We start from the raw sequence: 25,318 nt of genomic DNA, 5'->3' as shown, positions 1-25,318 counted from the left end.
TCTGGTCATTGTTAGACTCATGGAGGCATGGGCCATAGCTGGGGAGGGTGTGTCTTCCTGGCGACTGGCTCCTAAGGGAATTGAGGATAGAGAGGATGAGAAAGGGAGGGAACCATATTCGTTATTGTGTACAAGGTAGCTGAAGGGCATAATCATAATACTGTTAGTGATAGCTCAAATTTATTGAGTATTTATTTAAGTCAGGCTACATAGACTGGGCTCTACAAATTAAAATTACTATCAATTGAACACCTACTACATGCCAGATAGCATCCAAAGTACTTTTCATACATTATTTTATCTAACTCAGATCACGTGTTTTGATATCCCTAATCAGGGTGTACTCATCTCAAGAAGAACTCTGCCGCTTCACTCCTGAGACTTTATCAATAAGGTCTGCTGAGGCCCATGTTCAACCTTTGTCCAGTTACATAAACTATGCCTTCAGAATATCTTCTTTTAGGCAAAGTCTTGCAAAATTAGCCTCTTTGTTCAAGTAGGCTGCCTTTCATTGCTAAATGGTTTTGTCTTTCTTCTACTGAGCACCTGCCTATTAATTTTCTATCTTGTTGAGGCTGGACTTTTCTGTCCCCGTATGCAGGTGAATTTAAGTTTGCTATCACAGAGGCCTTCTCTTATTTCATTGGCAGGGATTATCAGTCCATTAAGTGGGTGAGATTTGGGAGCTGCTATGAGATAAACAAACCTTTTCCTTATCTGGCTGCTCCCACTTCTCTGGTTTTCCTGTATATTCCATTAGGCAATCACTATCCTAATGAAAAACAATCATTATGACTGCAGAAACCTCAAATAATTACTCTGAAACTAGAAACTACAGTGATTGATAATCTTTTGATAAGTGAAAACCATTAAAACAATTTTAAAGTTTGTGTTTATAACATTTATAGGGGATGCTTATTAATCTGAAGTGTAACCTGAAACAAAACTAAAAAGCAAAACAAAATAACATGTGTTCAAAGACCATGCTGTAAATTCCATTTGGCTGCATGAAAGCATGGTAGTGACCAGGTTCATAGGCAACATCTTAAAATTATTTAACCACATCGGAACAAGCTGACTGCTGAACACTGACCAGAGGCCCTGAGCACTGGGAAAATACTTTCCGGAGGACACAATGGAATCCTCCCCCAGGAATGGTCATTTGATTTTCCATAATTCATACCGGATTTAATCAGAGAGTCCTTAGGTTGGATGACTCAAACTTTGAGGTAATTACTCTAAAGGCCACAGAGATTCCATTTAGGATATTAGTAAAGCTACAGTGGTTGCAGAAACATTCATATTAACGAGCCACAAATGCACATAAAAGGGAACAGATGTTTAGTGCTAGGATTAGATTTCTCCTGTGCAAAAGTTCAGAGCATAATGTTTATTCTTGATGCCAGTCTGAACCCACATTTTTCAAAAAAACCCAAGATATCTTTATGCGACTTGCCCCATTTTATGTTCCCAAACATGAAATAACCCTTTTCAAGGTAGAAAATACAAGTGAATCTTTTCTGACTTTGGAAACTAGGACTAGGGTATGACTTGTGGACAAAAATCAAAACTTGAGATTTATAATTTCTGAAATAAAAGACAAAATATGACTTGGGTAATTAGATCAATGTTATATATCACCCTGTAAAAGTCTCAGTACTTGGCAGCAAAACATCCATATTCTTCCAACAGATTACACTCAGGGATTAACAAAATCCACACAAATATATGCTAGTGTTAGCAGAGTAACATATAGGTCCTCCTCTGGGTTTTCATAGAATCGCACTACAATTTCCCACTTTTTTTGGTACCCAGGTAAGACTAATTTTCAATTTTTATGTGTAAAAATATAAATAGGATCAAGATCATGACAGAGAATCATTTAGGGAAGAGACATTTCAATCTGGAAAAGTTTGGTTTTTTTCTTTGGTTCAGGAATAGAAGCACTGCCACAGCATGCACAGCTATCTTGTTCTTGGTTATAATAGCAGGTGAGGTTTTCACACAGGTGAGAACTGCTTGAGAGCAGGTGCTTTTGGGATATTTTCAGGTCCTCAGAATACTTTTAAATACACCAAAAACATATTTTATGAAATGGGCCTTAGTGGTATGACGTAAGTACATGCAGGGTAGGTAATGCTCCCCTAGGAGCGTCTATGTTAGCACCTGTACCTCACTGATACAGTCCCAACAGCAGAGAGGGGAGAATTAAATTGTCTTCTACCTGCCTGTCTTGTGGAAGATAATTTAGAACTGCAGATGGGTCAAATTGCTTGGTGCAATCTATTCTATGATTTTTTTTTTTTTTTTTTCACAGTTTAGGAAAGTGAAGAGAAGCAGGTAGGGTTTTGACTGTCTTTTCCATACCTTCCTGTTATTTTCTCCTTAAACACTTCAATTTCTTAAATTAGAGTTGGTGAGGCTGGGGCTGGAGGGGCTCTGGCAGTGAGTTCCTGCAGGCCTGCCTCTCTCCAACCTGCTTGATCCCTACTTGGGCCAGGTGTGCCCCCTGCCTCCTCCATGCTCAAATGGCTTGTGAATATCTACAGCCCTGTTACTCAAAGTGCAGTCCAAGGTCCTGCAGCATCAGCATCTCCTGGGAGTTTGTTAGAAATGTGGGATCTCTGCCTCCAGAACTGGTGAATCACAATCTGCATGTTAACAAGATTCCCATGTGACTCACATGCACATTAATGTTTGAGATATTCTGTTCCAGGGGCACAGTCTCCATATGAAGTAGACAGAATTTGTTAAACATGTGGTTACCCAAGTGAAATGTTGGTGGGATTTAACTTATACCATATAGTGATAGAGCCATGATTTTCCTATTCAGAAATCAGAGGGGAAAGTAGTAGTTGATGAATTGTAGGTTAGGGAAATTATGTGTAGAAATTAAAAGACAGTGTATTTGATGTCTTTATTTCCTAAGTGGTTAGTTTGGTAAATTTGGTTCATAAAATGGAAAATTCCAAACACCAAGATTTCAGATTATACTTTCATTTTTTTTGTCAGTTTCTCCTCTAAAGACAGCCAATAAAATAATAAAAGCAATAGCTAACATTTTATGTATGCTTATCATACGTTAGACACTCATTCTGATCACTTCTCATTTAATTTTCATGATAACTCTATGAAGTAGAATGTTATTCTCATTTTTTGCAGAGGAAACTGGAGCACAGAGAGGTTAAACAACTTGCTCAAGATCACACAGTGGATAAATGACAAAATCAGAATCCAGGCCCAAGTAGGATTAGCTGAGCATGCGACACCCTTTATGGGAAGTCAACACTGGATGGCTTAGATGATCATCTCAGGCAAACAAAAACAAAAACAAAACCAAAACAACAAACTAGATTCCATGGGCTGAAATACGGCTCAGAGAGGTCGCATTCTTGCTCAAAGTGACTGAGATGGAGGAAGAGCTGGGATGGGTCTTGTGATTCTTCGTCCCATAATCTTTTAATTGAAAACATACATTTTTGGTATACAACAAAAATTTATTGCTCAATCTCAATGCTGTTTCAAATTCTGATATTTGCACCCTATACCTCAAACACTAAGAGCTGTTTTTCTAATTAAGACTCCTTTTTTATCTAGTAAATTAACCAAACAAGAGACAGCTGTGCAAGGAAGAATTCTGTTTCCCATATTGGTTGCTGAAGATGATTTTTAAAAAGGTTAGTATTTATGATGGGCTCTGATTCCAAATGGCCAAACTTAAAAAGAAGGCAAAAACAAAGCAACTGAGGTCATAGAGAATCAATTTGTTGCCAAATCATTTAGAACTGACAAAAGGATAGTTTTGAGTTTATGACATTGAGTGTCAATGCTTATAGAGGGCCTACTGTGTGCCATTTCATTTACTGTTTCATTTACTCACTACAACAACATTGTGAAGGAGACGCTGTGATTAGCCCCATTTTACAGATGAGAAAACCTTGGCTGAGAGAGCGGAAGATGTTACCCAAAGTTACAGATAGTAAATAGGTAGCTGCTTTCATAACACCTTTGCTATCTTCTACAGGTGAGGCAATTGCAGCCCAGAGAGGTAAAGCATTTGTCACAGTCACAAAGGTAGTTTAAAGGGAACTGCTGTTCTTGGAATCTTCCTCAGGATGGGTCGACCAGCCTGATGGCAAATGGGAACTCTTGTAATTACTATGGGCGATTTCAGCAGGACTATTGCTTTGAGAGAGGTTCATCTATTTCCTCAGCAAAAACCATTTCAAGAAGCACAATCTCTCCTTGAAAATGAATGGAGGAAAGGGCATTTTTCTTTAGAAGCCCAGCTGGGCGCAGTGGCTCACGCCTGGAATCCCAGCACTTTGGGAGGCTGAAGTGGGTGGATTGCTTGAGCTCAGGAGTCCAAGACTAGCCTGGGCAACATGGCAAAACCCCATCTCTACCAAAAATACAAAAAATTAGCTGGGTGTGGTGGCACACACCTGTGGTCCCAGCTACTTAGGAGGCTGAGGTGGGAGGATCGCTTGAGCCTGGGAGGCGGAGGTTGCAGTGGGTCACTGCACTCCAGCCTGGGTGACACAGTGGGACCTTGTCTCAAAAATTTGAAAAAGCATATTAAGGACATTATGTCTACATGAATAGGGTTGTCTCATTTCGCCCATGGAGCAATGGTGTCTGAACATTGATGCTTGGGAAGTTGAAAGGCATAATTTTTGGAAAAAAGATCACAGCTTAAGATATAAACATTTCTAGTTATGAAAGTCTGGTCTGAGATATTTTCTGACCATTTGGTCAGTAACCAAAATGAGAAAAAATATTGTGCTGTTAACAATTATTCTGCTTGTTCTGGTACGTGTCTACAGATGACAGCTTCTGCGGAGAGAACAGAATTAACAAAATGGAGATGTCAAAATGCTCTCCAACCTAAATGTGGCATGTTCCTCTTGTGTATTTTCATTGTTACATTCACTTAGGACAATGTGGCAAGTTCAGGGGAAGGTGCTGCAAAATGGTCCATGCTTGCTACACCAAGGAGAATTGGCAATTTGCTTCCCACGAGGCCCTATCTACAACTGCTTCAATTCTCAGGATACATTTGCCTAGAAATACGAAAAGCTGGGGAGGGTGGGAGGAAACTGCCAAAGTGAGGAAGCTGCTCTGGAAGAAAAGTTCCATTCCTGCATATTCCCTTCGTATGAGAATTATTTGGTGGATCCAAATAATTGGATACCTGGCTGGGGAGATCCCTGGCTGATGGATCTCACCCAGGTTGGTTTATTTGTTTGTTTGTTTTTTGCTTCTGTGGGGTATAGTTGGCAGTATCTGGAGACATTTTTTGGTGGTCACAACTTGGAGTGTGTGTGCTACTAGCATCTAGTGGGTATAGGCCAGGGATGTTGCTCAACATCTTAGACTGCACAGGCCAGCCCCCACAACAAAGAATTATCTGTCCCCAAATGCCAACAGTGCTGAGACTGAGAAACTGTGAGGTGAGAAACTGCACTCCAGCCTGGGTGACAGAGCAAGACTCCATATCGCTTGAACCTGGGAGGCAGAGGTTGCAATGAGCCGAGATCGTGCCTCTGCCCTCCAGCCTGGGTGACAGAGCAGGACTCTATCTCAAAAAAAAAAAAAAAAAAAAAAGATGATGGGATTTATAAAGCACTGCTCACTTTTAAAAGTCATAATATACATAAGTACATCTGTGGTGTGGTGCTTGTGAAATATAATCATGAATGCTTTTTTCTTACAAGCAATGTGATTTGCACCTGGTATTGATCATAATTGCTTTCCAGCAAGGGGTGAAACAGTACAGGAAACTTCCTGTTCCCTCAACAAACCTTACTTTCATTTTCCTTCATTGCTAATATTGACTGGTAGGCTTTGATATGATACAGCCCATTTGTTAGGTATTCAAAATGTCCTGTCACCATAAACCTCAGGCTGTCTTCTCTCTGGACTGCCGTGGACCTATATTTGGATGGTACACTGTGTAGGCTTTTATCTTAAGCAAATGAAGCAGACACAGCTTGAAAAAATAATGAGCAGTGGGGATGCACTGCAGAGATATCTTCTAAAATGAGAAGGCTTAGAAACTGAAGACTGTATTATTTTGCCAACTTATGATGGTGCCAAACCAAAGTGATCCTACCTTGGCTAAGCCACACTGGAGTGACTTCATGAAGCTTTTATCTTGTTCTTCAGACTGTTTGTTTTTCCGACCCTCAGTTAGGGACATGTATGCTAAGATGATGTGCACCAACATTCCATGCCCAGTTTCAGAGGCAAATTAACCAGATTAATTGGTCCTAGTTCAACGGGCTCTGAGTAGTAAAATTCAGAGAATAGTTGCAGGGCTAAAAAGGACCTTATTACTACGCCAGTTCAACTTTATAGAAAAGGGAATTGCGGCTGGGTGCGGTGGCTTACGCCTGTAATCCCAGCACTTTGGGAGGCCAAGGCAGGCGGATCACCCGAGGTCAGGAGTTAGAGACCAGCCTGGCCAACATAGTGAAACCCTGTCTCTACTAAAAATACTAAAATTGGCCAGGCGCAGTGGCTCACGCCCGTAATCCCAGCACTTTGGGAGGCTGAGACGGGTGGATCACGAAGTCAGGAGTTCAAGACCAGCCTGGCCAACATAATGAACCCCTATCGCTACTAAAAATACAAAAAAATTAGCTAGGCTTGGTGGTGGGTGCCTGTAATCCCAGCTACTTTGGAAACCGAGGCAGGAGAATCGCTTGAACCCAGGAGGTGGAGGTTGCTGTGAGCTGAGATTGCTCCATTGCACTCCAGCCTGTGTGACAGAGCTAGACTCTGTCTCGAAAAAACAAAACAAAACAAAACAAAAAACAAAACAAAAATTAGCCAGGCATGGTGGCAGGCGCCTGTAATCCCAGCTACTCAGGAGGCTGAGGAAAATTGCTTGCTTGAACTTGGGAGGTGGAGGTTGCAGTGAGCTGAGATCGCACCATTGTACTCCAGCCTGGGTGATAGAGAAATACTCTGTCTCAAAAAAAAAAAAAAAAAAAGAAAGAAAAAGAAAAGAGAATTGAGATCCATGAAGGTGATATGGTTTGATCCAGGCCACCTGGAGAGTTACAGGCAAAACCAAGCCTTGATCCCCTGCTATTATGCTGACACACAACACAGCCTTCCACCAGCAGCTTTCCACATAGTAGAGGGAGTGCTGAGACAGCCTGGGAGAAAGCTGGGTGAAGGTAAATAGCCCTCACCTAGATGAAGCGACCTCCTCATTTCAGTCACTAGATTCCTCTGTCTTCTGAACCTAATTTGTCCTCAAGATTAAGGCAGCAGCTGACTATTCAGGATTAAATAACACTGAGCCAAATCATTCAGATGATTCCTTCTGCCAAGATAACTGGCAGACGTTCTAAACCAGTGTGCCCCTGGGGAGTGGCAAACAATGCCATTCTTTAAGCAGAGTGAGCAACTCTAGCAATATGGTATGACATGAACAATGGGAGTGGAGAACAGTAGCAAAAAACTGTAAGGGTGCCAAGTAGACCAGACCCTCAAATGGCAAGAGTTTCTGAGAGAGAGAAGAGAAAACAGAGAAAACTGATTAGGAAGTGTGTTTGGTGAAATTATCACTAGACTGGGCCAAGCTGTCCCAGGTCCAGGAGCCTCATACTGTAGCCAATTTAGGCTTTGTCCTCTTGGCCAGTGCATGTGGAGATCAAGAGCCTTTATTTAGTTGATTTGTGGCACATGGAAAATTCTTGAGAAGGGTTGGGGCTTGACAGGGTCAGCAAGCAAAGTACATTCTTAATCTTGGAAAGTTGGAATCTTACTCAGGACTCTATTAATTAAACATGCTAAGGACTGTGTACTTTGGAAGGAGAGGAAACTTATCATGGATAGAACTGTCCCTGCCTGAAACAGAGAGAAGGCTAATCCCAGCCCTGGTCAATATTTCCAGTTCTCTTTAAAGAATAGGTAGAGAAGAACCACATACAGAAGGATCTTTAGAGAAATCCTTATCTGGAAAGGAGAAGACGATATAATCAGATGCATTGTGGAGGGAGGCCCTGGCGAAGGATCCCGGAGCTTTGGTCTTAGACTTTCAGTGGTGGCTTCTGCACAAATATTCTAAAGGGATTTAAAAAATTAATGGGTAATTCTCAAGAATCAGGCCTGGAAAGTGCGACCAGAAGACTCATTTCTGAGCCAAACCTGTGACTCTTTAGTTTTTAGCTGTGGAATGGGTTGTTCAGGAAAACCGGATGGCATTTGGTTAATGGGGAATATAAAATGTATCCTCTAAGTTTGAAGCCAGATAACAAGACAGCTGCATTTGTTCCCATCATAGCTTTTCTGGCAAGGTTGGTGCATTTGGCCTGCAGATATGGTCACTGTGGGGGATCATGATGATGGCACCTGCCACTTATTATTAGAGGCTCACTACCTACATTCTAGCCATGATGCTATGCACATTCCGTTATTCCTTTTGACCTTCACATGAATACTGACATAAGTAATGATCATCTCCGTTTCACAGGTGAAGAAGCTGAGTATTAAGAAAGGGAAAGCAACTTGCCCAACGTCACAGCTGAAGAGGTAGAGCCACAATGGACTTGAGGTGGATGTAACAAAGCCTGTGCCTTTAGCTCTTCTGTGACATTAGGGGTCAGCAATACAACTGTGGTTTAGGGCGTATAAAATGGCTGGTGCAGGGCTAGCTGGAGTCCAGATGGTATGTACTTTGGTTTGAAGACCCGTTGTCCTCATTATGTGCCCCTTTTCTCCCCCAGACTATTCTGCATTTAAGGTGAAAAGATAAAAGAGAAGTGAACTAAAACAGAGCTTCCTGGAAAGCATGATGCAAGAGAGTAAAAAATAGGCTATCAAACAAAACAATAAAAAGGTCCTCTGCTGTATTTGGAAGTCGTAGAAAACATAAAACAAAAGCTGAGAGACAAGGAGTCAAGGAGCACCGAAGGTGATGGTTTCTCAGGCAAAAACCCTCACCACTCTCTAAATCCCAAAGACCGAGGCTGCAGCAGTGTCTGAGATGCCGACACAGTGCTATCCTCCTTCTCTCGGGGATCTTGCATGTCCCTTCTGATCTGTCAGTGAGTAGGAGGGGCTGCTGCAAATGCACTGCCCTTCTGGTCCTCAGGAAGACACTCACCATCTCTGAAGACCCTCCTCCTCTCATTTGTAAAGGAGGCTTAGCAATGGAAAGGCCACCAGTCTTGAAGAGGGCTCTCTTCAAGATGTTTCTCTGTTTACTCTTGTTGGGACTGAACAAGTATTTGTTTGCAGCTCAAATTATGTTTCACGCCCTTGCAAATTAAACATGCTTCATAGACATAAATAAACATTCTCACCCCGTCAATTCCATTTCAAACAACAGGAACAATGGAAACATTTGAAACGTTTTCCACTTGACCTATCCATCTTACAGATCCATCATTCACTAGTTTATTCTATCTAGAATTTCTAGGGATGAACCTATCTTCACAGCTTAGCTATAGAGGGCCAAAAAAGCAAGAGTACTAACATTTACTGAGTGCTTTCTCATGACAATAACTGTATATACATCATTTATTATTCTAGGCTCTGTGCCTTTAAAAAAATAATCTCTGCTATTTCCCCAGAGTGTACCACAGGACTTGACATGTAGTAGGCTCTCAATAAGTGTTTACTAAATGATTTAATTAATTCACACCACAACTCTAGGATGCTATCTGTCCCCATTTTACAAGGAGAAAATTGAGGCTTACGCAACTTGCTCCAAGTCACAAGGTTACTTAGTGGAAAACTGGGGATTTGAACACAAGGACACATGACTCCAAAGTCTGTTTGCTTTTCACTACTCCATGCCAACTCCAACAGCAACCAGGAAAGGTGGGTAAAACAGACCATCCTAGCCCTGTCTAGAAATGTTGATAATACCTGGAAGAGGGTCAGAGGACTGAAAACAGACACTTTTTAAACAAAAAGATGACTTCACTATAAAGATCAAGTCCTTCCTGAACTGACCTCCGTAATGTTATTATGCATTTGTATAGCCCTTTGTGACACAGACTCACCATCAAAATCTGTGCACTCCTTACTTCCTGGGCACACAGCTAGACTGCATTTTCCAGCTCCCTCGCAGTGAGACATGGCCATGTGACTGAGGTCTAGCCAACAGAATGAATGAAAGCATTGGGTACTATTTCCAGGCCTGGCCTGTGAAACACCTTTAGTGGAGAAAATTCTGAAGTCCTAGAGGTAGATGGGGATGTAAGAAGGAAAGAATGTGGGTTCATAAATGACCCTGACAAGTGTCACCTGCCAACCAAGAACATGTGGTACTAGACTTAACATGAGTTAGAAATAAAATTCTGTTGTATGAAGTCACTGAGATTTGGGATTCATTTATTGCAGCGGAGAGCATTATTTTGCTAATAGATGCTTTACAATTCTAAATAGCTTGGCTATCTTTTGTATCACTCAATAGTTAAAAAATCCAATCAGAGTCAATGGAAGCTTAAGGTGTGAGAAGTGTGAAGGCAAACAACCGAACTGTCTGCGTGATGCACTGCTGCAGGGTCACACATTTATTACTTAAGTTAATAGGCTTTGTTTCTCCACCTGTAATTTCATGGCATTGAACTAGATGGTCTCTAAGATTCCTTCCAATGCTAAACTTCCATGAGTCTTGTCAGATGTTAAAAATGCAAATTGCTGTATTTAGAAACTGTGATCTCTTGACTATGAGCTTCTCAAAGGCAAGAACTATTGCTCAGTCATGTTTATATGCTTAGTATGTAATATCTTGAGATGCTCAAAAAATGTTAAATTGTATTAGAATTTTCTGTTGAGAAACTTAAAGAATTTACGAATGTTCTGATTTATCCCAATAATTTCTTAATCTAATGTAGAGCATGGTGTTAAAAGATTAAAATTCTCATGAATATTTTCATTATGCATTACTGAGTTTGATAGGCTATTTTATATTCATTTACATAGACATCTTTGAAGAATGATTTTATAATAATACTGAAAGACTTTTTTGATTAAAGGTAATGCCAGCAGTAATTGGTATTCTGATGGCTTCCTTTATGGTTCCATAGTCCTTGTACCCCAATTTTCTCAACCCTAAGTAGGAATTATACTCTTATAGTATTAAAATAATAAATATTATAAGAATTATAAGACATTAATATAATATGTAAACAATATAAGAATATAATTCCTAGAGTTGAGAAAATTGGGGTACAAGAATATTCAGAATTTTCTTATTCAAATGTCTCTAACCTGAGGGCTATAAAAGCAGTGTCAGAGGAAACTATGAGCCATTTAAAAAGTTTGAAAAGGCCCAAGGGAAGTTGTACAAAAATATGAGGCAGTCTATGACACTTCCATGAAAAATGCCTTCAGATTTTTGAAAAAGACATAGAAATTTTTCTATAAATATGTATAGCATGGAAACATTGATGATTTCATCCTGCTCATTGAAAACATCAGATTAGTAACCAAATATGTCTTTGATGATTAAAAACCGATCAGTGAATGCTATTACTTCATAAAAGCGGTTTGGCAGGTAAAATGTTTGAAAGCGGCCGGGCGCGGTGGCTCAGGCCTGTAATCCCAACACTTTGGGAGGCCGAGGTGGGCGGATCACGAGGTTAGGAGATAGAGACCATCCTGGCTAACACGGTGAAACCCCGTCTCTACTAAAAATGCAAAAAATTAGCCGGGCGAGGTGGCGGGCGCCTGTAGTCCCAGCTACTCGGGAAGCTGAGGTGGGAGAATGGCGTGAACCTGGGAGGCGGAGCTTGCAGTGAGCCGAGATCGCGCCACTGCACTCCAGCCTGGGCGACTGAGCAAGACTCCGTCTCAAAAAAAAAAAAAAAAAAAAAAAAAAAAGTTTGAAAGCACGGGGTTCAAGGCAAAAAAAGAAATGTTGAAAATCACAATTTGACACTATGCAAGTAAAATGAAATTGAATTATGGGAAGCCAGTGCTTTTACACACTTTTTTATTGGCAGTAGTGGGAAGGTATGTTTCCCCTCCCATTTTCTGCTATGACTTCCTACATGATGTGATTGCATCATGCTAAGTTCTACATCCTGCAGGATGCTGGGCATTCAGGAAAATATTGTGTGGTGTGGTCCCTTGCCTTGGCTGGCCTAGGAACTGATGCCTGTTAAAAAATTAAGCAACAATAATAATCATAGCAACAAATGCTTAAAGATGCTTATTTTATCAGGGATTGCAGAAAGGAAGAGATTGTATGAAAAACTATCTACTTCCTTTTGCCTGAATTGTTTGCTTCAAATCTTATGTTTAGATTACTGCTTCATTAAAAATATCTTTTCTGGTCGGACGTGGTGGCTCATGCCTGCAGTCCCAGCATGCTGGGAAGCCGAGGTGGGCGGATCACGAGGTCAGGAGATTGAGACCATCCTGGCTAACACGGTGAAACCCCATCTCTACTAAAAAATACAAAAAAATTAGCCGGGCATGTTGGCAGGTACCTGTAATCCCAGCTATGCAGGAGGCTGAAGCAGGAGAATGGTGTGAACCCAGGAGGCAGAGCTTGCAGTGAGCCAAGATTGCGCCGCTGCACTCCAGCCTGGGCAACAGAGCAAGACTCCGTCTCAAAAAAAAAAAAAAAAAAAAAAAAAAATCTTTCCATAAAATAATAAAGAATAACAAAGAAATTTTTTGTCTCTCTCTCTTACTTTTTTATAAAAAGAAAAGTCCTTAGCTGTACGGAAAATTAGAAAATTCTAGCGAGGGTGCTAAATTTGAATGTGACACTGGTGAGAAGACATGAATTATGGGAATAGGCTAAGCAAAGCTATAGACATTTAAGCTTAAGCTGCAAAACAAACTTCTTAAAAAAGTACAAACACTCATTTACATCTGTTTTTTTTTTTCCCATTGTAGGATCATAATTCTGTTGGCTATTTTGTCCACAATAAATTAAGTTAGCGAGTATCTACTATGTGCCAGGTACTCCCTCATAATGGCTGTTGTATGTTGTGCCCCAGTGCTCCAGGCTTTATGTTAAGTGAGTTATATAAATCTTACATCCTCACCACAATCCTCTGAGAAAAGTTCAGCATTTTCAGCATTGGGATTTTTAAGATTTCCCCATGTGAATTAAACATGTAGATCAGGCTGAGAACAATAACCCTATGGGGACTGCTCACCAGAGTGCTATATTCTCTTCAGACCCCAAAATGGAAGTCCTTTCATTTATTTAAAAAATTAAAAATAATAAGTAAATAAATACTTCCTCCCATAACCAAAAGCACCACACATCTAGAAACAATACATTAAAGCAGCATAGAATAGCATTCTAAGCTCAGGCATGGTGGCTGATGCCTGTAATTCCAGTACTTTGAGAGGCCAAGGTGGGCAGATTGCTTGAGCCCAGGAGTTTAAGACCAGCGTGGTCAACACGGTGAGACCCTGTCTCTGCAAAAAATAACAAAAAATAATGTAGCTGAGTGTGGTGGTGTGTGCCAGTGGTTCCAGCTACTCACAAGGCTGAGGTGGGAGGATTAACTGAGCCTGGGAGGTCTCCTTGGGAGGAGGAGGCTCACTATCTCCATGGCAGGGAGCCGTGATCACACCACTGCCCTCAAGCCTGGGTGACAGAGTATGAGACCCTGTCTTAAAAAAAACAAAAACAAAAACAAAAACAAAAAACATAGGAGTCTAAGCTCGATGCCTATAAAATCATTTGTGGGACAGAGAAACCAAGTTTCCTCATGACTGTTCCATTTCTTGAATGACAAATGCTGGCCTTGGAGTGCAGGCCCGAAGGACTTTGTGATCATTTGAGCTGGAGAGTTTGCTGTTCCGATGAGTCATTTGGATAAGTGAAGATGCTGATGTTCACTGGTCAAATGCATGGTTTCAGGAACCATGAGTCTGTCATTTGTGGGCAAAAGTAACAATAGACACCTACACCGTCATCAGGAGTAAAGCATCACTAATTACATTTCAATTTGCCCACCCTAGGTCAGGTTAGGCCTAGATTAAAGGGTATTATTTTAGATTTCTTTTGTAGGTACTCAGATGGCCAAACTAACATTTTCTGGGGAGTGAGGGAACCCTCTACATCAGTGATTCTCAAACTTCTGTGTGCATCAGAATCACCTGGAGAGCTGAAGAGGCACAAGAAAAGCCAAGGCACTTGTCACCAGGTAAGATGGTTGGCTAGAATTTTTTTTCCTTTTAAACAAAACTTCCCAGTGATTCTGATCCCACCACCAAGTTTGAGAACAACAGCTCTTTTCTTAACACCGGATGCATAGTAGAATCACTTGAGTTAAAAAAACAAAGCTACCAGAGGTTTCACCTTAGACTGATTTATTGGAATCTCTTGGGGTGGGGCACAGACACTGGTATTTTTTAACAGATCCCCCCAGTTGACCTGTAATAGGCAGCAGAGTTGAGAACCACTGTGTCCCACTGGGTTGTACTTTAGAATTACCTGGACAGTTTTAAAAGAATGCTGAGTCTTGGGCCCCTACCTGGGGATTACTATTAAACTGGTCTAGGATGGCATGGACATCAGGACTTTAAAAAGCTCCCAGAGTGGCCAGGTGTGGTGGCTCATGCCTGTAATCCCAGCACTTTGGGAGGCTGAGGGGGATGGATCAGTTGAGCCCAGGAGTTCGAGACAAGCCTGGGCAACATGGCAAGACCCCATCTCTACAAAAAATATAAAAATTAGCTGGGTGTAGTGGTGAGTTCCTCTAATCCCGGCTACTCTGGAGGCTGAGATGGGAGAATCACATGAGCCTGGAAGGTGGAGGTTGCAGTGAGCCGAAATCATGCCACCACACTCCAGCCTGGGCCACAGAGTGAGACCCTGTCTCAAAAAAGAAAGCTCCCAGAGGGATTCTAATACGCAGCCAAGTTTGAGCAGGCCAAAGTCAGGTCCTCTTCCAAAGAGAGGGATCAAATATCTGGTCACCTGGCTGTCATTTTGGAAACTGAAGTTGTTCTAGAAGCAATTGTCTGAATCTCTAGGAGTTCTGAGGGAGGTTTTTGCTAATCTGACTAAATTTGCTGAGATTTTATTAATTTGGTCTCAGCTTACTAAAAAGGAGAAGGAATGCTTAATACATCTTCCTTGGAAATGCACCACGATAAAGACAAAGAACTTCAGCCAAGGTTAAAAAAAAAAAAGAAAAGAAAAGAAAAGAAAAGAAAAAAGAAAAGAAAAGAAAAGAAAAGAAAAGAAAAGAAAAGAAAAGAAACATAATCACCATTTGAAGTCATTTAACCCACAGTTCCCCAGTGTTTGGGAACTGATGGTCCAAATACTCAACAGTTTGCTGTGATGGCCCTGGGCAAGACACTTTACCACATTGGCTTCAGACTGCTAATGTGTGAACTATGGCTTAGAGAAAATGACTCAGTTCAGTTACAGTACCAAGACAAGAAAGCATCTGCACTCTGCAGGCTTGGGGAACTGGCGTTCCACACTAGTTTCTTTTTTACAACACAGCCAAATTCCAGAGTGAGAATGTCATCATAGCCAAGACTTGAAAGAAAAGCAAAGATGGATAAAACAAGCGCCTGGGACTTTTCAGATGGCAATGGTGGCAGGTCGTAGTGCCATATAAAAATAACTCTTGGCTCACTGCAAACAAAATAACACCATATAGTCATTAGAAACCAAATTCTTGTTGGGAAAACTATTTTCTTTTGAAAGGATTTGCACCTATATACGTGCAACTGCTGTGGACTTTAGTGGCATTTAGGAGAATAGAGAGGAAGATACATCCCCACATAACGGAACCCTGTTACGTTACAGTTGTTGTTTGTGACTGCTAGGAAAAAGAAATCAGGTAGAGATGTGCTGGGCAGCACTTGGTTACAGCAGGGCTTGCAGGAGACTGAGATGAATTTATCAGAATGGTGATGGTGGGGATAATGGGGATGATGATGTGGGGGGCAATAATCGTAGTGGAGGTTGGTGTGATGGTGATTGTGGTGGTGGTGGGAGTGGAGGTGGAATGGGGTTGGGTGTGGCTTGCAGTTGGAGTACGAGAAGAAGCCAGCTTTGTAAAGGGTGCCTTCTACGAAGGGTACCTTTTGTAAAGGGTGCCTTCTAGGAAGGGTGCCTTCTGTAAAGGGTGCCTTCTAGGAAGAATACAGGAGTTGCTGAGAAAGAACTTTTTTTTTCACTCTTCTGCTCCCATCTTCTACTCGCTGTAAAGTCTTGTCCTTTTGACATTTCAACTTCCTGATTACCTAGCTGCAGCTCAAATTTGGAAACTGAAGCTGTTCTAGAAGTAATTGTCTAAGAGTTGCTGGGAGATTTGAGGGAAGGTTTTCATTAGTCTGACTGGATTTGGTGAGATTTTGTTAATCTGGTCTCTTTCAGAAGCTCCCTACTTTTCTGTAGTAAGTTTCTCTTCCAAGAGAAGTTCAGGAAGTTAAAGAGGAGGGATGAGGACAGAGACAGTCAGAACACAGGAAGACCAGTCCTTCTTCAGGTAGCCCACAGGGCATGTTTTACCCAGTCACACCGCATGAAGAGTTACCGTTCCTTCTGTTTCATGAGGAAAAAAGGAGCATTTGCTCTTCTTTTAAAGAAAAAGGTGATGTGTTAGCAGTACAGAAATTCTTCCTGGTGGTCTTTTGATTTGCCCCTTATTATGGTAGAAACTGGAGAAACTCGTGAACCAAGGCGCTGGTCTCCTCTCTTCCCTAGTCTGGATGGATGTCGAGGGGTGATTTTCTCTTCTACCAATTTATGTGTGACAGAAGTAAGATGACAAATATTTATGATTTTCCCTTCCTTTGCTTTCCAAGGTAAGTGGGGTCCCAAGGAAGGTCTGTTTATTTTGCTGAGTGGGGTTTCAAAAGGAAATAGATATCGAGGAAGTGGAGAGAAGAGGCTCACAATCTTGAAGGTGGAGGCAGTAGTGGGGAGAAGAGGGAGGGGAGAGGAGGGTCCAAATTTCTGACTGCAGTGGGGAGGGGAGGCAGTGTGTACAGCAGACTCATCAGGGTGTTAGCCTCTGGGGAGAGAGGGAGAAGAGGATGTGAGGTTTCAGCAGTTCCTGTGAGGCATGGATCTGTGGGAGAGATGTCTGAGCATGAATTTAAAGACTTTCGGTGTGATGTGTGTAATAGCCTCCCTTCTGCCCTCAAGGAATCTGGGGGAAGATGGATGCTTCCTTTCTAGCCTACTGACAGTGAGATTTTTATTTATTTTAGAAGTGACAGCATGCAGAGCGAGGAGCAAAAAGGCCCTCATCACATTGTGTAGTTAAATACCCAAGAAATAAAATCAAAGCTTAGCCAACAGTAGAGCTAGCTATTTGGGCTATTTTTCTTTCTGCCAAACTATTCATGGGAACATTCGTAATGTGTATAGATGGCTGTATGGAATCCAAGGCCACGTTTTATTTTTGATCACATCTGGGGAGACAGGAATTCAGGAGAAAGTGCAATAAATCTCCAGATTTCCCTTCAGAATGGCTATGCCAGGACTGTGTCCATCTATCTAAAGCCTCCCAGCTCTATAGCACTGTGGGAAGGGGAGCAGAGGGTCGTGTTGGCACTCTGCATTGCTGCTCTCCTTTGGCTTCTGTTATTACTTCATCTACACCTGTAACCAGCCCAAAGGCCTGCGACTGGCTGTTCTGACTTTGGGAGAAGGGACAGAAGGACCTCCACCAATCAGGTTTGCCCTCCCTTGCCTCAGAGGCTCACCACTTTGTGTGAGTGTTTGGTGCACAAAGGTAAGAATGCAAGAGTTAAAGTTAAGTACGAGAGAGAAAAATCTTCAACTTTCAGCAAGTCATTTCTGCATCTAATGAAAAAGAACTACATGCTGAAATAAAAGTGCTAACACATTCCAAAGAGCCCATTGAGATCTGTCCCTCAGTCCTTATCAGAAGATATTACTAAGTTTGACAATAAAGAAATAAATCATAAATGGTACCTCAGTAGAACTCACTATATATAAACTAAAAACTTTCGTATGTCCAAAAATGCTATGGAACCATATTTATAATTTATTTGTAAATGGTTTGAAATAAAAATTAGATAGAGATAGAGAGAGAAAGAAGATTAAAACAAATGTGATAAAATGCTAACATTTTAAGACTTAGGGTAAAGGATGGCTTGGAATTCTTTGTATTAATTTTGCAACTTTCCTGTAAGTATAAAATTATTTCAAAGGAAGAAAAATTTAAAAAGGTTAAATATTGCCATAAACAAAAAGAAGAGATATGTATAAATTGAGAAAAATATATACACTGTTTATGACAGAAAATGAATTAATTCTCTAATATCTAAATCATTAAGAAAAAGACAAATACCACAACAGAAACGTTAAACAAACAGGTTATGTTATAAAAGGTGAAGTTTGAGTCACCAATCAATGTGTGTGTGTGTGTCTGTGTGTGTGTGTGTGTGTGTGGTATACAGTCAAATTTATAATCAAGAAGAAAAATATAAAGTTTTGAAAGGCTTGATACAATTTTGCCTAATAAATTCCCTCCTCAAAAACAAATAGGCTAACTGTACCGAAAATTTCTACATTTGAAGGGTACATGCTTAAACGGAGGCTGAACTGCTGTTGGATGTCTCAATTGGTCCAATAATCTGGCTAAAATTTGAAAACAGAAAAAGTTTTTAAAGCCGTTCGGTCCCTTTGACCCATCATTTCTTTTAATACAGTAGAGTTTATCCTGAGGAAATTATCAGAAAGATGCAAAATTATGTACAAGGCAGTTCATTATCTATTCATCATGTCTATATATATGTAATAAATACGTATTCATCATATATTATTTATAACAATATTATGTTAATAGCCTAACAATCAGTGACTATATCATCATATGATGAATTACTAAGTGGCCATGAACAAAATCCTTTTGAGGAAGTGTGTTTATTGACAACAGGAAACGTTAACAATATGTACATTGTTATTTTTGAATGGTTATTTTTGAATGGTGTCATTATTTTGCAGTCAGTAACCTTTTGAAACCGTGGAGAGCCATTTTATGTGGGTTGTAGGACATATGCACCACTGTGACTGTATTTCTGAAGGAAGAAATGGCCATTAAGAAGCAGTTGAAAAAATCTAACGGACACCTGAAGGTCCACCTTTGAAAAATGGCATAGGCTTCACAATTTCACCTTTGAGAAATGGCATGGGCTTCACAATAAAATGCCGAGTTTTCCCAACTTAAACGTTTTGTCTGACTCTGAAAAACTTGTTCAGTAGGACAGTCTCAAAACACAAAATGCATTGCCTCAGTATTCACTTTGTCTTTATACTCAACCATCAGTGTATGTATGCCTTACTTTATGAACATGTGATTTATAACTATTCAAATTTTAGAAGTGGAAGGGGAACTAGGGATGAACTGCTTTCACTTTCTCATGTCATAGGTAAGGGATTCAAGATCTAGGGAGATGAAGTGACTTGCTTAGTTAACTTAGCAAAAGAAGACTCTAACTTTGATATTTAACATGTAGCATATTCACATCTTAGCATAAATTCCCCTATGCTGTTGATCATGGTTTAATCCAAAATAGAGCTCATATATCCATAACACATAAACAGGTTCTACGATTAATGAGAAAAAGACAAAAGCTACAGTGGGCAAATGGACAATAACTATGAACAAGCAAGTTACAGATGCAGAAATGCGAGTGGCGAATAAATGTGTAAAAAATGCCCAACCTCAGTAGTAATAAGGGAAATTTTAAAAAACCCGTGTTGTTCTCAATTTTGCTTAACAAATGAGCCCCTCCCAAAGCAAGCTCACAAGAAACAGTACAAAGATCACATGGCGGAAAATATTGGGGTAACATCTGAAAGCTCCTATCTATCTTGGCACATATCCCTTCCCTGCTACTGAGGGATACTCAAGAATAATGCCTTGACAAAGAAAATACTTTCCCACAGGAGGGAAGTTAAACAAACAAGCAAGTCACAAAGAAGTCTGAGTTAAGTAACTGAATCGGTAATACATTATTCACATTAAAGGTGTCATAATAGAGTGACTTTAAATTACTGGAGGCCCAGTTTCAATGAAAACATCAAATACTTTGCCAGCTTTATGCCATATCTTAATTTCATACAGCCAGGTTCAGCGCAAACATAATAGGTCCTTGTTTTTGCCTTTTCCAGCACAGTTTGAATTCTTGGTTTCCTGTTCAGTCAAGGCCAAAAGCCTCTAACTTTGGTATTTAACATTTTAGCTACTCATATCTTAGAACAAATTTCCCTATGCTGTGGATCATGGTTTTATTCAAAATAGAGCTCATTATATTGTCATCACTGTCAGCAGAATTTCCCTCATATTATCTAGGAAGTGATGCTTAATTCCAGACTGATAAAATACTCTATTAAGGTACTTTCTTACTTCCTTCTTTAAGAATTGTATTTTTTTTCTTGTTTCTGCCAAGGTTGGAAGGAATCACATTTTTCGATGAATGATTTCATATAGTCCTAATTTCAAATTAGGTGGCGTAAAACAGTGAGAAAATTTTGGCAAAATCTGACTCTATTGTAGCTGATATTAAGTAACCTCAAAAAATAAACAATTATTCATTCGAGTTAGTGCAAAGTACATAAATTTAATAAGCACTATGGTTGAAAGAGCCTACAAAAACATGCCTCCTTCATCTGAAAATGCTGACCTGTTCTGTTTTAGGAAATTAGATTCAATATTAACTACTGATCATTTAAAAAATGGTTTTCTTTTCATAAGGGTTTAATTGATTTCCTGTGTTGAATAGCAGTAATATTACCTACTATGCTTTTCAAAGGAAAAAATATACATATTTGGTCTTTGAAGTATGCTCCTAGATCAAGCACTTAGTTCTGACAGCTTATAACTTCATTATGGTCTTCCTTTGGGTTTCTTAAAACATATACCCTAAGCCCACTGCAATCAAAAGAGGGAAAAGAACATTGTTTTATCTCAAACACAAACAAGGGCATTTAAAGTAATGATTTTCTCATCTGAGCCCACTAACATAAACTGTACACACACACACACACACACACACACTTCAGACACATGTATATGTGTCTGGAGTATGTTTCTTTTGAAAATAGAGCTACAATTAGTTTCTCCACTATGAAGCAAATGCTGGAAGTGAAAACTCCCTCCTCCACTAGGAGGCAGCTGGGGTTCTGGCTCAGTCTGCGAGGAAAGCATCCCAGCTTCCACAAGATGGCCTGAAAAGCTGGCTTACCCTAGAGCTGTCTACGAGTGGGCCTGGATTCCTAGCTCAGCTCTCAAGCTCACTCAGCCTTGGGGGTTCTGCTCAGTAATGAGATGGTTTGCAGCTAGAAGGGAACTGCCTGCACCACCCTGGACTCTAGAACAAGGGTCCACAAACTATGGGCCAAAGCTGACCTGCTGCCTGTTTTATACATTTCTAGTAAACCACAGCCAAGCCTATTTATTTATATATAGTTTATGGCTTTTCATGCTACAATGGCAGAATTGAGTAATTATGACAGACACTGCATGGGCTGCAAAGCCAGAAATATTTATTCACTGGCCCTTTACAACAACAAAAATTGCCAGAGGGGCTGACCCAGAGGCGCTGGAATGAATGGTCACTCTGCCTAGATGAACTGTGCTGTACCTAGAACTAATCCCCACAGCAAGCGAAGACCATTTTATTACCTACTTTTATACCATGTTTTGCCATTTCATATGTCTTGGGGTATGTTCTTTGAGTCTAAATCTTTGGACACCTTTTTAGGTGGGCAAATTATCATGGAGTAGAGAGAGCCATCCTTATAGCGCCTGCTCTCACTCTGTCCTTTATCAGAAAGGAATACTGTCCCTCCATTTTGCAGCGTGGCTACCTGCTGTCTGGTATCTGTGTGCTCACACCTGTGTGTGCTTGCGAAGACTTAGGCCATCCCTCCTTCTGAGATTCCCATTCATCTCAACAGAAACATTGAGGCTGTAGCTAAGGTTGAATGTGTTTGTTTATGACATAAGGAGTGTGATTTTAGTGGCGGAGAATTTGACCTAGTTGGCAGTGGAATAGATGTCAGAGTGGGTGCATTTTGGTGCCTATTGATGTGAAATAAGATATGTGCTTCCGATGCCCTCACCTCCTACAGGCATGAATCATTGTGGCTTGCCCAGGCACCCCATCTTTTTGCTGTATCAGGAGCTCCAGTATGGGTGGGTAGAGAGGCTGGGCAAAGATGCTGGGAGAGATAAAGTTTATGGTCATTGGGAGGCTTCAAAACTTTCAGAAGGCTGAGTGGCAACTTCCAGTTGCTTCAGTTTCTCAGGTCTACTGCATAATAAGTTCTTGGAGCAATCTGTCCTGCACGTTTAGTTCATCACAGGGTGATGACATGAATAGATAACCAAAGGTCAGGCTGCATCCTCGACACACAGAGGTCTAGGGGGACCTGCCCTGCTGCCATGGTAACAAAAAGGACAGTGGTGGGCTTGCTGCTAGGCTGGAAGGTATGTAGCTGAGGTCATAAACTGACAGCTCATGGCTTGATTCTCGTTAGCAGACATATTTCGACTGAGCCATACGTCTATAAGATTTTTATAAGTTACTTGCTAACATCTAAAATTTAGGATATTTCATTTAAAATCTGAATTTCCGACTTCTCTTGCAAATTTGAAATCTGTGGACACATGGGGCTTCATTCCTTCTCGTCAGTGATTGCTTAGAGTGGGAGATGGCTTCCTTTTAGAGAGAACTCGAGTTCTCCAGCTTTGTTTTTCCTTTTACCCAACCTTTGCCATCACTGGTGTTATCGGCCTGTTCCCTAGTACCTTTGAGTATACAACCATCGCTCTATAAATTGCACAAAGAATTTGCACTACTGCAACCTTGTATTCCTCCAAGATCATTCTGTCTCTCCTTTGACCCTTGCTAAGAGTTTTAAAACTGACTTATACCTTACATGACCTAATCATATTCCATTCTGACTCTACTACTGAATGGAATAAACAGCTAACTTTTGAAAATATACACTTTCTGTGGTCACAAAGTATGTAGAGCCATTTATTATATTAATTGGAATGACTGTAAGAAGTAAACATACACTGTGTGCAGTGGCTCACTGTAAATCCAAGCACTTTGGGAGGCTGAGGTGGTAGGATCATTTGAGCCCTGGGAGGCTGGGGCTGCAGTAAGCCATGAGTGCACCACTGCACTCCAGCCTGGGTGTCAGAGCAAGACCCTGTCTCAAAAAAAAAAAAAAAAAAAAAAAAAAAGAAAGAAAGAAAAGACAATAGCAAACTTAGTGTTCAATGGCTAAAGGATGGCTAAAAATGAATAGTCATTTCCTCTCCATCACCTTTCTGGGGAGGATGCATCTTATAATGTCAGAAGACCATGGAAGTACATTTGTAGGGATATATTCACAGGATTTAATAACACTTATTGGTTTGGAAATAATGGTGGCTAAAACTTGCAAGTTAATCTTTAAGAACCTATAATTTCACTTTAGGTGGAACAAAAATGGAGACAACAAAGAAAATGTAAAAAAAAAAAAAAAAAAAAGGTACCTGTCATACTGGTGGGAGTCATAGGTTAGTAATCATTCTGGATCCCTTTGTTCACTGACATCTCCTACAAAGAAAAAATACAAAAAAAAAAATCACAGATTACACTCTGCATTTTCCATAATGGTTTTGTTCCAAACAATATCATATGCATTAATCAACTTGAAGCAATATTTGTTACTCTCAACTCAGAACTGGGGACATTGAAGCATAGGTGGGCTATGTGATACGTGTAAATTTGTAAGACCTCTTCATTTTCATTTCTGGGTTCCTTCTATAAACATGTTTTAAAAATACATTTTTTTTCAAGGTCAAATTTTTCCATCTCAGTTTTTGAAAAAAGCTACCAGCCCACTGATTTACTGTTTATCCCAAGAGTGGCTAAGATGTATTAGCATCTCTAATCTAGATCTTGCTTCTCCAGGTGTGGTCTGTGGGCCAGCAGTCTCGGGATTGCCTGAGAGCTTGTGAGAAATAGAAAATTTGGGCACCATCTTAGTCAGAATCTGCATTTGGACAAGACCCCCAGGTGATTCATGTGCACTTGAAAGTCATAGACACACTGCCCTAGAGAACTGAATCCATATTCTCATCTGCCCATTTATGACTTGTCCTCATCAGAACTGAACTCCCCTGCTCACCACTGCCTTAATGAGATCCAAAAGCAACAGAGAGACTTGGCCCTCAGGATGGGGATGGAGCCCTGGTGCGCATCAGTGACCAGAGGTGCCCTGACCCAGGGAAGAATGCTGAGGAAGGCTGCACACAGACGGATGACACAGATGGACACGGGCCGGTGATGAACCTGGGTCACAGCCCTTCAGCATATTGCTGGAGACAGATTAGGATTAGGTTTCTTTTTCTGGAGTGTGTTCTGTGGCCAGTGGTAGATGGTGGTAGCATGTTGGCTTAGGAATAGCACTGAAGCCTGAGGCATGGGCTTGAGGTCCAATGCTGTAATATACTACAAGCTGTGGGATCAGAAGTAATTTCATAGCACTTGGAAAAACTCTCCAAGATGAGGAACTGATACTTGTTCTGCTTATTTCACAAGGCTGGTATTTCTGAGTTTTGAAGATGATGGAAGTGAGTGAGTGAGTGGAAGTGCTGGGTAATCTATAGTGCACTGTGCACACGAAAGGGAGGAACAATCTTGTTAAATAACTGGTTGGAGAAGAAGAAGGAGGAGGCAGAGGAAGTGTGTGGATTATGTTTACAACACAGATTTATACATAGCCATTCATGCTCTGCCTCCACATCTAATGCTGCAGCAATGACTTCAAACCTCGATCATACTTCTTGTCCCATTCTGTGGAAATTACATGTTTACATGGCTGCCTTTCCCATCACACTGTAATCTCTTTATGGCACAGACTGCCTTTCTCATGTTCGTATCTTCTACACTGAGCAGAATGTCAGATACATAACAGGTACTCAACAATATATGTTGAATAACTAAATAAAATAAGATGAATGAAGTTGACATAGCAAAGTGTAAGCTGCCAAATTGGCATCTGATGCAGGGGATGAGTATTCACTGCTAGGAAAATGCATTCTTGAGAGCTAATTCTCTGATTAGCTCGTCAAGGATCTCTACCACAAGCCCTTTGTCCCATCCTTATTCACCTGTCCAGCAGCGTTTTGAGTGAGAAGTACCAGGTTCTGAGATGCCTTAGGTGAGAGCACAGGTTGTATCTACGGTATTGTGGGTCCTGACCCTGTAGCCCAAAGTCTTTTTAAGCTGATTAGCAACTTCAGCAAAGTCTCAGGATACAAAATTAATGTGCAAAAATCACAAGCATTCTTATACACCAGTACCAGACAAGCAG

The 25,318-nt window shown here is 40.7% G+C and overlaps 1 protein-coding gene across 17 annotated transcripts in view; it reads right to left on the bottom strand.

Annotated features, from left to right (window-relative positions):
- Positions 1-25,318, bottom strand: part of THRB (thyroid hormone receptor beta) — a 370,384-nt gene that overhangs the window by 81,478 nt on the left and 263,588 nt on the right. For 15 of the 17 annotated variants that reach the window (XM_023207293.2, XM_031935260.1, XM_031935261.1 and 12 more), the window contains one exon: positions 23,493-23,556. The exons of the other annotated variants lie outside the window; for them this stretch is intronic. In XM_023207293.2, the coding sequence (XP_023063061.1) occupies positions 23,493-23,514 (22 nt within the window). In that variant the 5' untranslated portion in view covers positions 23,515-23,556. The remainder of the gene's footprint in view (positions 1-23,492; positions 23,557-25,318) is intronic. 17 annotated transcript variants of the gene reach the window in all.

This window comes from Piliocolobus tephrosceles, chromosome 2 (assembly GCF_002776525.5).
Source record: "Piliocolobus tephrosceles isolate RC106 chromosome 2, ASM277652v3, whole genome shotgun sequence".
NCBI lineage: Eukaryota > Metazoa > Chordata > Mammalia > Primates > Cercopithecidae > Piliocolobus > Piliocolobus tephrosceles.
Note: the sequence above shows the minus strand (reverse complement) of the source record. Positions and strands in the feature narration are given on the sequence as shown.